The sequence below is a fragment of the Xyrauchen texanus genome, chromosome 33, assembly GCF_025860055.1.
Source record: "Xyrauchen texanus isolate HMW12.3.18 chromosome 33, RBS_HiC_50CHRs, whole genome shotgun sequence".
Lineage (NCBI taxonomy): Eukaryota > Metazoa > Chordata > Actinopteri > Cypriniformes > Catostomidae > Xyrauchen > Xyrauchen texanus.
Genome location: NC_068308.1, coordinates 18846189 through 18859299, shown reverse-complemented (window position 1 = coordinate 18859299; position 13111 = coordinate 18846189). Strand labels below are relative to the sequence as shown.

General features: G+C 37.2%; 2 protein-coding genes across 5 annotated transcripts in view; one reads left to right on the top strand and one right to left on the bottom strand.

Moving 5' to 3' along the window:
* LOC127626911 (myocardin-related transcription factor B-like) overlaps window positions 1-5380 on the top strand; it is a 38588-nt gene extending 33208 nt beyond the window's left edge. For all 3 annotated transcript variants that reach the window (XM_052103036.1, XM_052103034.1, XM_052103035.1), the window contains exon 15: window positions 159-5380. In XM_052103036.1, the coding sequence (XP_051958996.1) occupies window positions 159-643 (485 nt within the window). In that variant the 3' untranslated portion in view covers window positions 644-5380. The remainder of the gene's footprint in view (window positions 1-158) is intronic.
* Window positions 5381-6869: 1489 nt separating this feature from the next.
* The window catches only part of ubald1a (UBA-like domain containing 1a), a 29363-nt gene continuing 23121 nt past the window's right edge, over window positions 6870-13111 (bottom strand). For both annotated transcript variants that reach the window (XM_052102998.1, XM_052102997.1), the window contains 6 exons: window positions 11926-12073; window positions 9822-9971; window positions 9312-9437; window positions 9133-9222; window positions 8506-8656; window positions 6870-7838 (listed from right to left, as the gene is read on the bottom strand). In XM_052102998.1, the coding sequence (XP_051958958.1) occupies window positions 7730-7838; window positions 8506-8656; window positions 9133-9222; window positions 9312-9437; window positions 9822-9971; window positions 11926-12073 (774 nt within the window). In that variant the 3' untranslated portion in view covers window positions 6870-7729. The remainder of the gene's footprint in view (window positions 7839-8505; window positions 8657-9132; window positions 9223-9311; window positions 9438-9821; window positions 9972-11925; window positions 12074-13111) is intronic.

Here is a 13111-nt window from a genome sequence, read left to right as displayed (position 1 = left end):
TTCCTTCTCGGTTAGTATGCTGCCTTACACTGTAGCTGCCTAAGTAGGTAGTAAACAATGAGGCAGCTCTCTAGGTTTTAGAACAGTATAATCTTTCATGTTCAGTTTTTTTATTTTTGTGACAGTCTTCATGCCTTCCCCGGTTTTGCCTTCCACAGAGATGACCCCCTTTAGTGAACATGACCTGTCTGTGCCTAAGATGATGCCTGTCACTGCTAGCATCACCACCCTGCCTATCAACACTGCCCTGTACCGACAGCCCGCCCAGGTGCAAATGGCACCCCCACCGGCACTTATGGTGGAGCCCATGCCCAGCCTAGCTTCCTTGGACTCTGACAACCAGTTGGAGGCTCTGCTGGAGGGCACGCTGGTCAGGGACACAGAGCCAGAGCAGAGGACTTTGGGCCTGTTGGAGGAGCTGCAAAACCAGATCCTGGATCAGCCAAACTCCCCGATGGACACAACCGAGCTGGGTTTCTCTGACCCGCCTTCTACATCTCTCTCCTTCAGTTTGCACGACACTGGCCTGGACAACATGGAGTGGCTGGACCTTACTATGCCCGGGCCCATAGGTGGACTCAACCCACTGGGTATCGCCTCTGAATACCTAGACACGCACGACCTGCAGCTACACTGGGACTGAAAGGAATCACTTATTTCCTTCAAATACGATTATACTTTCACTCATATATCTCTCGTGCAAACTAGCTGTCTGTCTGTGGGGCTTGCAGTAAGGGAAGTGGTGATTTGTTTGTGTCCTTAATGCTGTAGTTTGAGAGAGAGCGACCCTGTCCCAAATGCTGGCCTATCACCTTGTGGTCATTCTCCCAAGTCCATAGACTTTCGGGAAGTGGTGCACTGTGGAGTTTGCATCATTGCAGGCTAGGGCTGAAACGATAAAAAAACTGTCGACAAAAATGTTAATTGTCGAATAGACGTTTGATCTTATTTAATGTAGCATGAGATCACATTAAACTGTAATGATGATGCGTGAGAGCAGCACTGCAGCATGCGCCTGACTGAGGAAAATAATTACACAGATCACAGTGCAGATGCACTCTAAACTTTCCAAACAGCTTCAGCTTATGTAGATTTCAAAGTGCAAGGGAATTATACAAAAATACCAAATAAGTAAATACAGAAGCACTCTCATTGTGGAATAAGTGGAGTCGGAGCTCTTTAAAGGAAACACCCCGGTGTTACATCTTAAATGCAGTTTTAATGTGTGCTTTATTAAAGTTCAAATAATACGGATGCTATGAGTTGGACGAATGTCCCGATCTAAGGGGGAGAGATTAAAACTGCACTCGGCTGATGCGCACTCTGGCGGGGACGCTCGTTGTTTTAAATGTTGCTTCTCAAGTAAATGTATCTTGTTTTAAGGATTTGTAGACAATTTTAAATGGAAAGCAAGACAAAAACACTTGATAACAATAGATTATTTGCAGTGAATGTAATTTAGAGGTATTTTTAAAAGATGATTTTGTCCTCTATTGTTAGTAAACACATTTAGTACAACATTTTAAGTCAGGCACAAGCTGAATAATTGATTAACTATGCAATAATTGTAGAATAATCATTAGATTAATCGATTATCAAAATAATCATTAGTTGCAGCCCTATTGTAGGCACTGCAAAAGTCTGTGATAAGGGCAGATAGCAAGGGGTCAAGGCTTTACTGGTTAGCGTGGCACAGTTATCCCTTTCTGGTAGATGCTGTATCTACACCATCTGGCTGAAAAGAGCATTTTTTTCCTTTGCTGGCCATTCAGAAGTAAATTTTTTGCAAGCAAAATATAATTGTTTTGTCCTGTCTACTGCCTTTGATGTCACAACTAATCCACTAGCTGGATAGTCACTAGTAAATGGCTTGGGACTGTGTGCGTTCTTGAGGAGCACAAAGCGGGTGCTCTTGATCACCCTTAAAAAAATTAAACAACAAGCGAGACATACCGTGGTCTTGCAAACTGCACAGACACACATACGTCGGTCTAGACCACAAATTCTCATCAAATGCCCCATTTGGGACAGGGCATTGTGTGGTGTGTGTGTGTGACATTGTCATTTGAGACAGCCTAATATCTGGCAGCTTCATGTGACTAGACTTCACCTCAGCTGTATACTTATGCTGTGGTTCTATTCACCATCTGTTCTCATTTACATTAATGCTGTTTTTCGATCGGAATGGACTCGAGAGCCTGTAATGGTATTGCTGGCTATGTCATGAATGTGCTCTCTTCTGTGCCATATTGAGGGGAGCTTCTTTTGGGCAGATTGAATTATGCTGTATTGCTCATATTGTTGTTTTTTGTGGTCCTGTGCCATTGGCATCAGATTTGTCTATAAATATCCTCACGGCTAATTCAAAGTCCTGATTAGGATGAGCAGTCTCCGTTTCAGGCAAAAGTTTGCTTTGCACAAAATGGCCTTGAGCAGTGACACCATTATCTTTTGGTTGGTTGTGAGTGTCTGTATAGAGGATGAAAATGTCAGATTCATCCTGGCTTATGGCACATACCTTTCCCAGAATCCTTTTTTTTTTTCCTACACTGACTGCAGTAATATTCTGGTGTCTGCATGATTTTTCATGGCAAATATCCTCCTGGAGAAGTTTTTTTTTTTTTTATTAAAATGTCAAAATTTTAGCCAGTGTGACTTTTCTGATCTGAATTTAATTGAATTTGGAATATACATTTATTTTCAAGGATGGATGGCCAGAGATGGACCAATGTTTTTCAAAGTTGGAACAGTTGCAGATTTTTTTGAGATGATCTTGGACAGGATTGGAAGATATTGTTGGCTTGATTTTGATATGAAAATTCAGACAGATTAATCTTTTCAGTCCTAGATGTAAGAGGAAATTGTGGCTTAGTTCATTTACATCATAGATCATCTCAGCTCATAGATCAGGATTTCAGCCAAATGCGAGGAACAAAGTCTGATTCTGATCGGCTACTGGTTCATCTACCCCTACTGTAGACTGTTAAACAGTCTGAAATGAATCTAATTTTGTGTACATACTAAATCTCTGAGATACAATATTTGTAAAAAAAAAAAAAAAAAAGCTTATGTAAAGTTTGACTTGTTAGATGTCTGGCCCCTCATGTGTGTCTATATGTGTGATTGTACGTCACCTCAATGGAACCTCTATAGAATAGAGTGATTGACTATTGATTTTTGGTGCACACTGTGGTGAACGTTCCCGTCCTTTTTCCTAGAATAACTATATTGCGCACTTTGTTTTGAGTTCAGACTAATTTCCTTATTTGTGTTGCCATGGAACAAATTTTTGCAATAGCTGATGCCTTTTTAAAAAAATTATGTAAATGAAGCCATCAGAGTTGACAGCTGACACTAAATACAATGATCTCTTTATCAGCACTATAATATTTATGAACATAGGAGTTCTATGTACTGTTTATTCCTCCTGTCGAGGGATTTAGAAAATGCAAAACTCTCTTGAGTTACATTTTAGAAGTGGTCCCGGACAGTTAAAGCAGTTACTGGTGACTGTTATTGGCAGCTTAATAATTAATTTTAGGAAGTCAGAGAACAAATATTGTCAATGTTTGACACTATTGAACTATTGTCTGTTTTTGCTGTTTCAACATGTCATCAGAAAAAAAAAATTCTGCACACTTGTTTGTCAACTTCCACCATCAGTCATGTCTTTGCTAATATGTATGTGGGTGTTTTCATCTGCCTCGTGGAAAAATTGTACTTTTTTTTTTTTTTTTTTTTATCCTGCTCTGAAAAATTCGTCATTGTTGTAAAAGCGTAACACATTTCCATTCATTAAGGTTATGTGATGCAAGATTTGTTGGATCCAAAAGGAAATGTTTCGATGTAAATGTTGTTTTTGTACAGCACTTTCTTGCTGCAGTGAAGAACTGCTCATCACAGATGGATTAATCGCACAGCATCAAAGCACCTTTACGGATGAGGATTTGTAAAAAGAGAACTTTTAACTGCTTTATTTTTTTGCTTTAATGTTATGTGTTGTTGTTAGCTCAGAGGTCTAACGATTAATGCTGCTTGTTATTCATCAGCTCTGTTTTAAGGCTTTGTACTCTGCATACTGTAAAAATTGTAGCCTCTCCAGGGAAGAAATAATGCCAGATACTTGTCTTAACTAGTATATTCTTTCACTGCTACATGCAGCTTGAGGACAAATTTAGTCAACCATTCAATATGTGTCTGACTGTTCAGATCAATTTTTGGCATTTCTGGCCGCTGTGATAATGTGACCAAGTGTAATATTTTATGAATGCCTATAAAACATATTCTCTGCAAGTGGAGGGAGAAGAATATTGATACACTGGCCTTGCTAAGTTTCCTACATGTGATGCCATGTGAGGCTTTTATGGCATTAAAACGAACAGTTCAAATGACCAAAGAGGCCAAATATTGTTCTATACGTGTTTGCCACTTAATTTAGTTTGGGTTGAGGCAAAAAGATGAATTGTGTCAATATACTGTAAAGCTTAAAAAGCATACTGTCCCATGCAGTGTTTAACATTGCAGTTGGAGAGTAAAGCAATAAGTTAACAAAGCTGTGTTTTATATACAGTGCTGTATTGTATACGGTATATGCAGTAGATCAGGTATCAAAGCATAAAATGAATCTTACATCATCTATTTGCATGGATGAAAGTTCCAGCTAAGCACTGGAAACCTCAGTCTTGTGTTTTTGCCATTTAGGATATCAAACCTCAACTCCTGTTAAGCTTCATGTAGATTTAGCAAGCGGCACTTAAATTCCTTCCTATTTCTTTATTTCCAACAATGTCTGCTGGACTCATCTATAAATCATGTTCTTCATCAAAAATATTCATGTATGTTATGTATCAGTGGTGAAGACACTCAGCGATTTTTAACTTCCACCTTTGATCATCCACCAAATCAAGAGAAGAATCATCATTTGTATGCCATGTTTTGCACATTGTGTATATATTTTAATGGATGTAATACATATTTTTATACATGTTTGGCGCACCCATGAGCTCTATTTTGTGAATAGTTTTTAAGATACATGTATATGTACACGCCATCACGTGTCAATTAAAATTGATGTATTGTGAAACTACTGTTGTAGATGATGTTTTAAGTATCTTAAATATATCAGAGGAATGACATGCAAAACCGTTTCTGTTGTTGTTTATTTGTGTTATAAGAGATTATGCTGAACCTAACAAGCATGAAACATGTTACAAATAAGTTCTCACAGTTATTATGCATCTTTACAAATGTTAAATGGGCTCTTGGTGTCTTCCGTGATATATTGGAAAGTTTCATGAAAAGAAACCTTCCCAAATATCTACAGTATACAGGTGAAACTCGAAAAATTAGAATATCGTGCAAAAGTTCATTAATTTCAGTAATTCAACTTAAAAGGTGAAACTAATATATTATATAGACTCATTACAAGCAAAGTAAGATATTTCAAGCCTTTATTTGATATAATTTTGATGATTATGGCTTACAGCTTATGAAAACCCCAAATTCAGAATCTCAGAAAATTAGAATATTACATGAAATCAATAAAAAAAAGGATTTTAAATACAGAAATGTCGGCCCTCTGAAAAGTATAATCATGCATATGTACTCAGTACTTGGTTTGGGCCCCTTTTGCATTAATTACTGCCTCAATGCGGCGTGGCATGGATGCTATCAGCCTGTGGCACTGCTGAGGTGTTATGGAAGACCAAGATGCTTCAATAGTGGCCTTCAGCTCTTCTGCATTGTTTGGTCTCATGTCTCTCATCTTTCTCTTGGCAATGCCCCATAGATTCTCTATGGGGTTCAGGTCAAGCGAGTTTGCTGGCCAATCAAGCACAGTAATACCATGGTCATTGAACCAGGTTTTGGTACTTTTGGCAGTGTGGGCAGGTGCCAAGTCCTGCTGGAAAATGAAGTCAGCATCTCCATAAAGCTTGTCTGCTGAAGGAAGCATGAAGTGCTCTAAAATGTCCCGGTAGGCGGCTGCGTTGACTCTGGACTTAATAAAGCACAGTGGACCAACACCAGCCGATGACATGGCTCCCCAAACCAACACAGACTGTGGAAACTTCACACTGGACTTCAAGCATCTTGGATTGTGTGCCTCTCCATTCTTCCTCCAGACTCTGGGACCTTGGTTTCCAAATGAGATGCAAAATTTGCTCTCATCAGAAAAGAGGACTTTGGACCACTGAGCAACAGACCAGTTCTTTTTTCTTTAGCCCAGGTAAGGCGTTTGACATTTGAAGCCCATGTCCAGGACCCGTCTGTGTGTGGTGGCTCTTGATGCAGTAACTCCAGCCTCAGTCCACTCCAGGTGAAGCTCCCCACACATTTGAATGGCCTTTTCCTGACAATCCTCTCCAGGCTACGGTCATCCCTGCTGCTTGTGCACCTTTTTCTTCCACACTTTTCCCTTCCACTTAACTTTCTATTAATGTGCTTTGATACAGCACTTTGAGAACATCCAACTTCTTTTGCAATTACCTTTTGAGGCTTTCCCTCCTTGTGGAGGGTGTCAATGATGGTTTTCTGCACAACTGTCAGGTCAGCAGTCTTCCCCATGATTGTGAATTCAATTGAACCAGACTGAGAGACCATTTAAAGGCTCAGGAACCCTTTGCAGGTGTTTAGCTGATTAGAGTGTGACACTTTGAGCCTACAATACTGAACCTTTTCACAATATTCTAATTTTCTGAGATTCTGAATTTGGGGTTTTCATAAGCTGTAAGCCATAATCATCAAAATTATATCAAATAAAGGCTTGAAATATCTTACTTTGCTTGTAATGAGTCTATATAATATATTAGTTTCACCTTTTAAGTTGAATTACTGAAATTAATGAACATTTGCACGATATTCAAATTTTTCGAGTTTCACCTGTATATGCACCAATTTAGTTTGATCAATAATGAGGTAGGAAAATGCATTTGTTTTTATAGTGACAGTAGGTTATAATATACATTACTCTCCCCTTAAACCATTCTTTGACTCTTTTCCAGGCTCATATACTCTATTACATGAATGCAAACTAGTGTTATATTCAGAGATTATTCTGTGTATCACATATGTCACTCAAACAGAGCATTTGAAATTGAATATTTAGAATATAACAGTATATTATCATGTTACAAAGGAGGTTGAATAAATGTCCCGGTGGTTTTGATTGTTACCCAAATTATTACACCAGTCATTAAACAAAGTCTATTGGAAGTTTCTCATGCATGTACAAAAGTGGTTAATACAAATTCCTGGTGGCAGATACCACTATATTACCACAGTACATTAGATTCTGTTACTCATTATTGTTTGGCACGAAAGGAAGTACCACAAACAATATGGTAAAATAGTCAACTATTAATAACTTAACTTGACTATTATTGAATCATAAGGCCTAAAGGCCTGTACAATCCTAAAATCTTACAGTAATTTGTTTAGCAACAGAATATGTAAATAAGAATGTGAACCCAAGATTTACACATGTAGCCTACATTGAATACCCAGGATTAAATTCTAACCCAGTGTAAAGTATGAACAATGTTGAAATGCCAAATATTGACTTTCCGCAACAATTCTGTAAGGACGGATAAACATCCTTTCTTCTTAAAATGAGGCCCTAATGACCTGAATCTCCCTTACAGCTTCCTGTGCTCACCTCCAGTCTCTACTGGGGACCGTTTTTTACCCTCATACTATGACAGACTAAGAGTCGTACTACACTGTCTGTGCCTCAAAGCCTTTGAGATTTACCAACATCTTTGCTGCAGGACGGACACTTGTGGGCGATATCTTTGAAGCGGTTCATGCAGAAGGGGATGAAGCAGCATCCAGCCAGACACCTAACCCAGCATCAACAGAATGAGAATGTCAGTATGTTCAAATATTCAGACACTATTGCCTAAACAAACAACCCTTTTACATGGCAAGCCGACTTACTTTTTATTGCACCCAGGGTTACTCGTAATTATATTTGTACAAGTTATATTTCAATGAGAGCTCTACAATATATTTTCTTCTAGTAAGAATTCCAATTATAGAATTGATTTTTATTTATTTTTCACTAGTAAGAATACAATTGCAGAGCTCTGCAATTAAACATATCTTTAATGCAATATTTTACTAGTAACTATTAAATTAGAGAGTATTCTAACTGGACAATTAACTAGTAAAAATTCAATTGTACAGCTCTGCAATTAAAAAATGAATGGGAGTCAGAGGAAACAAATGGCAAGAAAATATTCAATTGCAGTTTTCTAATTGTAATTCTTACTAGTAAAACTTCAATTAGAGATCTCTCTATTTGGAACTCTTAAGTAAGAATTGAATTACAGATGTCTGTAATTTGAATTCTTTCTAGTAAAAATGCAGTTATTACGAGTAAAGATGAACATTAAAAGATAATTTGGCATTCCATAGTTTTATGGGTTTTGGTCTTGAACTGCTCAGCAGATTATACAGAGACACTCTTTGAATATTGAACATTATAATTGTCTAAATACTACTCACCCCACCACGGATAACAGACAGCAAAAGAGAAAGGCATTGCTGCCAATTTTGTAGCGAACCTCAGTGTCGACAATCTTTTTGCAAAAAGGACACTTCACTGTGGCACTGGTCATGGGGAGATCATCCAAGGGAATTGTCTTCACTGGGGGATCTGGGGAGGTGAAATATTTCTTAGGGTACATTCACACAGGATGTATTTTTGACCACTGGGAAGCATTTTACAGTTTTTATCAGCGTCTCGCACCATAAGCATCATGTTTTTAAGACGATACGTGTCTAAATAAAAACAGATTTTTATAAACACGTGTGGAGGCATGTTTCCACTGTTTTGCACTGTGTATGAACGTGTGAAGAGCCCCATGAATTGTTTTGTTTCATGAAGGGTTAGGGTTTATTTATTTGCAAATGTATTGTTTGTAAAACCAGTTCGTTTTGTTTGTTTGTGATGTCATGGAGACACCACAAACTAGGCATCAATTCATTAACAAATATAAATAAACAAATAACCATATATTCATTAACATCCTAACCATCAGAACAGGCCAAAACGTACCTTGGTAACCAAGTCCATTCTTCTATGCATTGACATACATATCATATGTATTCTACTCCTACACAAAGTCTTACCTGGACTTGGATTTGGATTTGGCTTTGGATTTGGATTTGGAGTTGGACTTTTTGGCTGTTGAACGACAGGCTCTGGTGCTTTTGGCTGCTCTGAAATGTGTAAAATGTGTCACTTAGATATAGATAAGTTTGGCCCCCAAGATTGTGCTGTTTAAAGCTGCAGAACTGCATTTATTTACCTGTTTTTTCCTCTTGCGGAGGAATGTAAGGAGTAGCAATAGATTCTGATTGAGAAAAGGGGAGAACGTACAGTCCTTGCATTTGACCTTTTGCATCTGTCATGGCGAGTAAATCATGGCCAACATCTGGACACAAGATAAGGCAATGAATGTTACATTTGGAAACTTCGAAATTGATTCATTCACTTATCATCATGTTTCTATGTGATAATACAATAAGACAAAATGTTTTTTAATTTATTTAATTTTATTTTTTATGTGGATGTTTCCTCTACTTAATGATGTACATATTAAACTTTTATTTTAGCATTGAGCATATCATACTGATCCGCTATTATTTAAACATGAAACATATATTGTTTCACTAATATTCGATCTTCAATGGATTTTAACAAACACTTGTTTATCATACATTCATATTTTACATTTTGTATATTCCCGTTTTCTCAGTTGTCTTTTTGCACTTTAGATTTTTAGTTGGAGGTTAAAGTCTTGAATCTGTAAGCTTGCCTCTGTCAGGGGGTTTTCCTGTGGCCTGTGGTGTCACTTTCGTTGAAACATTTTGATTCTTTAGAAGTTCCTTCTCTTTTTCCTCCAGAAGTTTTAACTCCTCCTCTATTCTTTCCAGTTCAGGTGGGCCCTCTTCGTTTGCAAGTGATTCTAAAAAATATGTAAATTATCAACAGGCAAATTAATGTTTGTACAAACTAGTCAAATGAACCATGCACAAGGATTACAGGAACGAGCTGTGTCATAGGGATTTGAATGTTCAGTGCCTAGCAAATTACAGTGCTTTGAGAAAGTATTTCCTGATTTCTTCTGTTTTTGTGTATATCTCACACTCAATTTTTTCAAAAATTCTAACAAAATCTAACATAAAACAAAGGCAATCTGAGTAAACACAAAATGCAGTTTTTAAATGATAATGTTATTCATTGTAGCAAAATAGTTATCCAATACCAACTGGTCCTGTGTAAAAAAAGTATTTGCCCCTTATTTACTAAATCCCCAAATCTATGAAACTGCATTCATAATGGGGTTCAGCTGGACTTGACACACGCAGACCTAATTACTGGCAGACCTGTTTAATGAAATTAACACCTAAATAGAATTTTTCAGCAGTATGAAATTGGCTAAAAGGTCTCACCCAGTAACACATTATGCCAAGATCGAAAAAAATTCCAGAAAGGATGAGGAAAATGGTGATTGAAATATATCAGTCTAGGAAGGGTTACAGAGCTATTTCAAAGGCTCTGGGACTCCTAAGCACCACAGTGAGAGCCATTATCTCCAAATGGAGAAAACTTGGCACAGTAGTGTACCCTCCCAGAAGTGGCTGACCTTCCAAAATTCCTCCAAGAGCACAGCGACGACTCATCCAGGACTTCACAAAAAAGCCGAAGACAACATCCAAGGAACTGCAGGCCTCTCTCGCATCAATAAAAGTCACTGTTCAAGACACTGGCCAAAAATGCCATCCATGGAAGATTGGCGAGGCGAAAACCACTGCTAACCCAGAAGAACATTAAGGCTTGTCTGAATTTTCCCAAAACACACCATGATGATCCTCTAGCATTTTTGGAGAATGTTCTGTGGATTGATGAGTCAGAAGTGGAACTGTATGGAAGACAGGGGTCCCGTCACATCTGTGCGTATATCAAACACAATTCCACAAAAAGAGCATCATACCTACAGTCAAGCATGGTGGTGTTAATATGTGATGGCGTAGGGATACGTTGCTGCTTCAGGGCCATGGTGACTTGCCATAATCGAGGGAAACATTAATTCTGCTCTCTACTAGAAAATCCTAAAGGAGAACATCCGGCCATCAGTCCGTGTTCTAAAGCTCAATCACATCCGGATTACGCAGCAAGACAATGATCAAAAGCATAGGAGTAAGTCCACCTCTGAATGGCTCAAAAGAGCTAAATTAAAGTTTTGGAGTGGCCTAGTCAAAGTCCTGACTTGCACCTGATTGGGATGATGTGGCAGGTCCTTAAACGGGCAGTTCATGGTCAAAACCCCCGATGCGGCTGAACTAAAGCAGTTCTGCAAAGAAGAGTGGCCAAAATTCCACCACAGCATTATGAAAGACTGATCTCTAGTTAACAGAAGCGTTTTGGGGGCAGTTTGTTTTTCACATGGGTGATATAGGCATTGGATAACTTTTTTGCTTCAATGAAAAAAGTATATATTTGAAAACTGTATTTTGTTTTTACTCAGGATGCCTTTGTTTTATTACATATTGTTTGAAGATCTAAAACAATTTAGTATGAAAAATACACAAAAATAGAAGAAATCTGGATGGAGGCAAATACTTTTTCACATCACTGCAAATGCAACCACTTATTATTAAGAGAGAAAGAGTAATACTTGTACACATCAGATCATAGTTTGCATGTTATCTACACACAGCAGCTGAAGAGCCAACTATTGTTCTCCTTATCCTCATTTCTATATTCCACCATAATTCCTGGTGATGTTTCATATATCAAACTAGATAAAGCTTGTTTCATGTCAATCATTTCTTTATTCATATCATTGTTGTTTTAGTATTGCAATATCATCAGTCTTATTAGGAAGGTCATGTTTATGCTTTCAACCTTGTCTTTACCTTCCAGTCTGTTGTTCTTCTTTTGGATCGCCTTGAGAAACTCGAGGCGTTTTTGGAGCTGTTGCCGTCTATATAGGATGCTCCACAGGGTAGTGTCGCCATCCTGTGTTAAGCCTCCTGGCAGCACTGGGGTCATAGTACAGCTGCCCTAAAGGCCATATTTAATTTATTTTACAGCCTCATTTGAAAATATTTCCATTTTGACCATATAAGACCACAAAGCCCTACTGTTATTTTACATTAAAATAACTGACTCAGTCCTCTGTTGATTTATTTCTAACAGACAGAATAGATGTTTCTAGATATTATTGAGTCACTTGAATATATGGTATCTTTAGAATGTACAGTAATGGCCAAATGTTTGCTAACACCATACACGTCGATTCTGCCGATACAACATTGAACAGTCGATCTCAGTAACGTTTGCCAATAATTTCATTAATAATGTTTGCCATTTACCCTGTGGCAGATAAATGTGTTTGTATGTATGTATGTATGTATGTCTGTATGTATATATATATATATATATATATATATATATATATATATATACATATACATACATACATAGAAGGGTAACACTTGAAAATAAGGTTCCATTTGTTAACATATTGGTTAATGATTTAGAAGATACTTTTTTACAATATTTCAATATTTGTTAATGTGGGTTAATAAAATACAATTGTTCATTGTTTGTTCATATTAGTTCATAGTGCATTAACTAATGTTAACATTTACTTTTAAATGTTGAATTTAAAAATGCATTCTGAATTTAAATATGCATTAATATATGTTGAAATTAACATGATTTAAAAACAAAAATGCTGTAAAAGTATTGTTCATTTTTAATTCATGTTAATTAATGTTGACAAATAGAACCTTATCGTTAATGTTGCCTGCAGAAGAGCTGCACTACACAGGGTGTCTAGACAAAGTATTATTTTATTTAAACAATACAAAAACATAAAAACATTTATTAGATCAAGATGATTTCACTAATCCTTTTTTTTTTTTTTTGGAATGCAACAAGCTTTTTATTAACATTTGGCCATGTCTGTACAAAAATAATTGTCACTAATTTGACATTTTGAGCATATCAGTCAAATCACCTTTGGTGCACAGAAATCCCATTTAAATGATACATGACAAAGCAAAACATATTTTATATTGTCTCAAAATAAAGAAT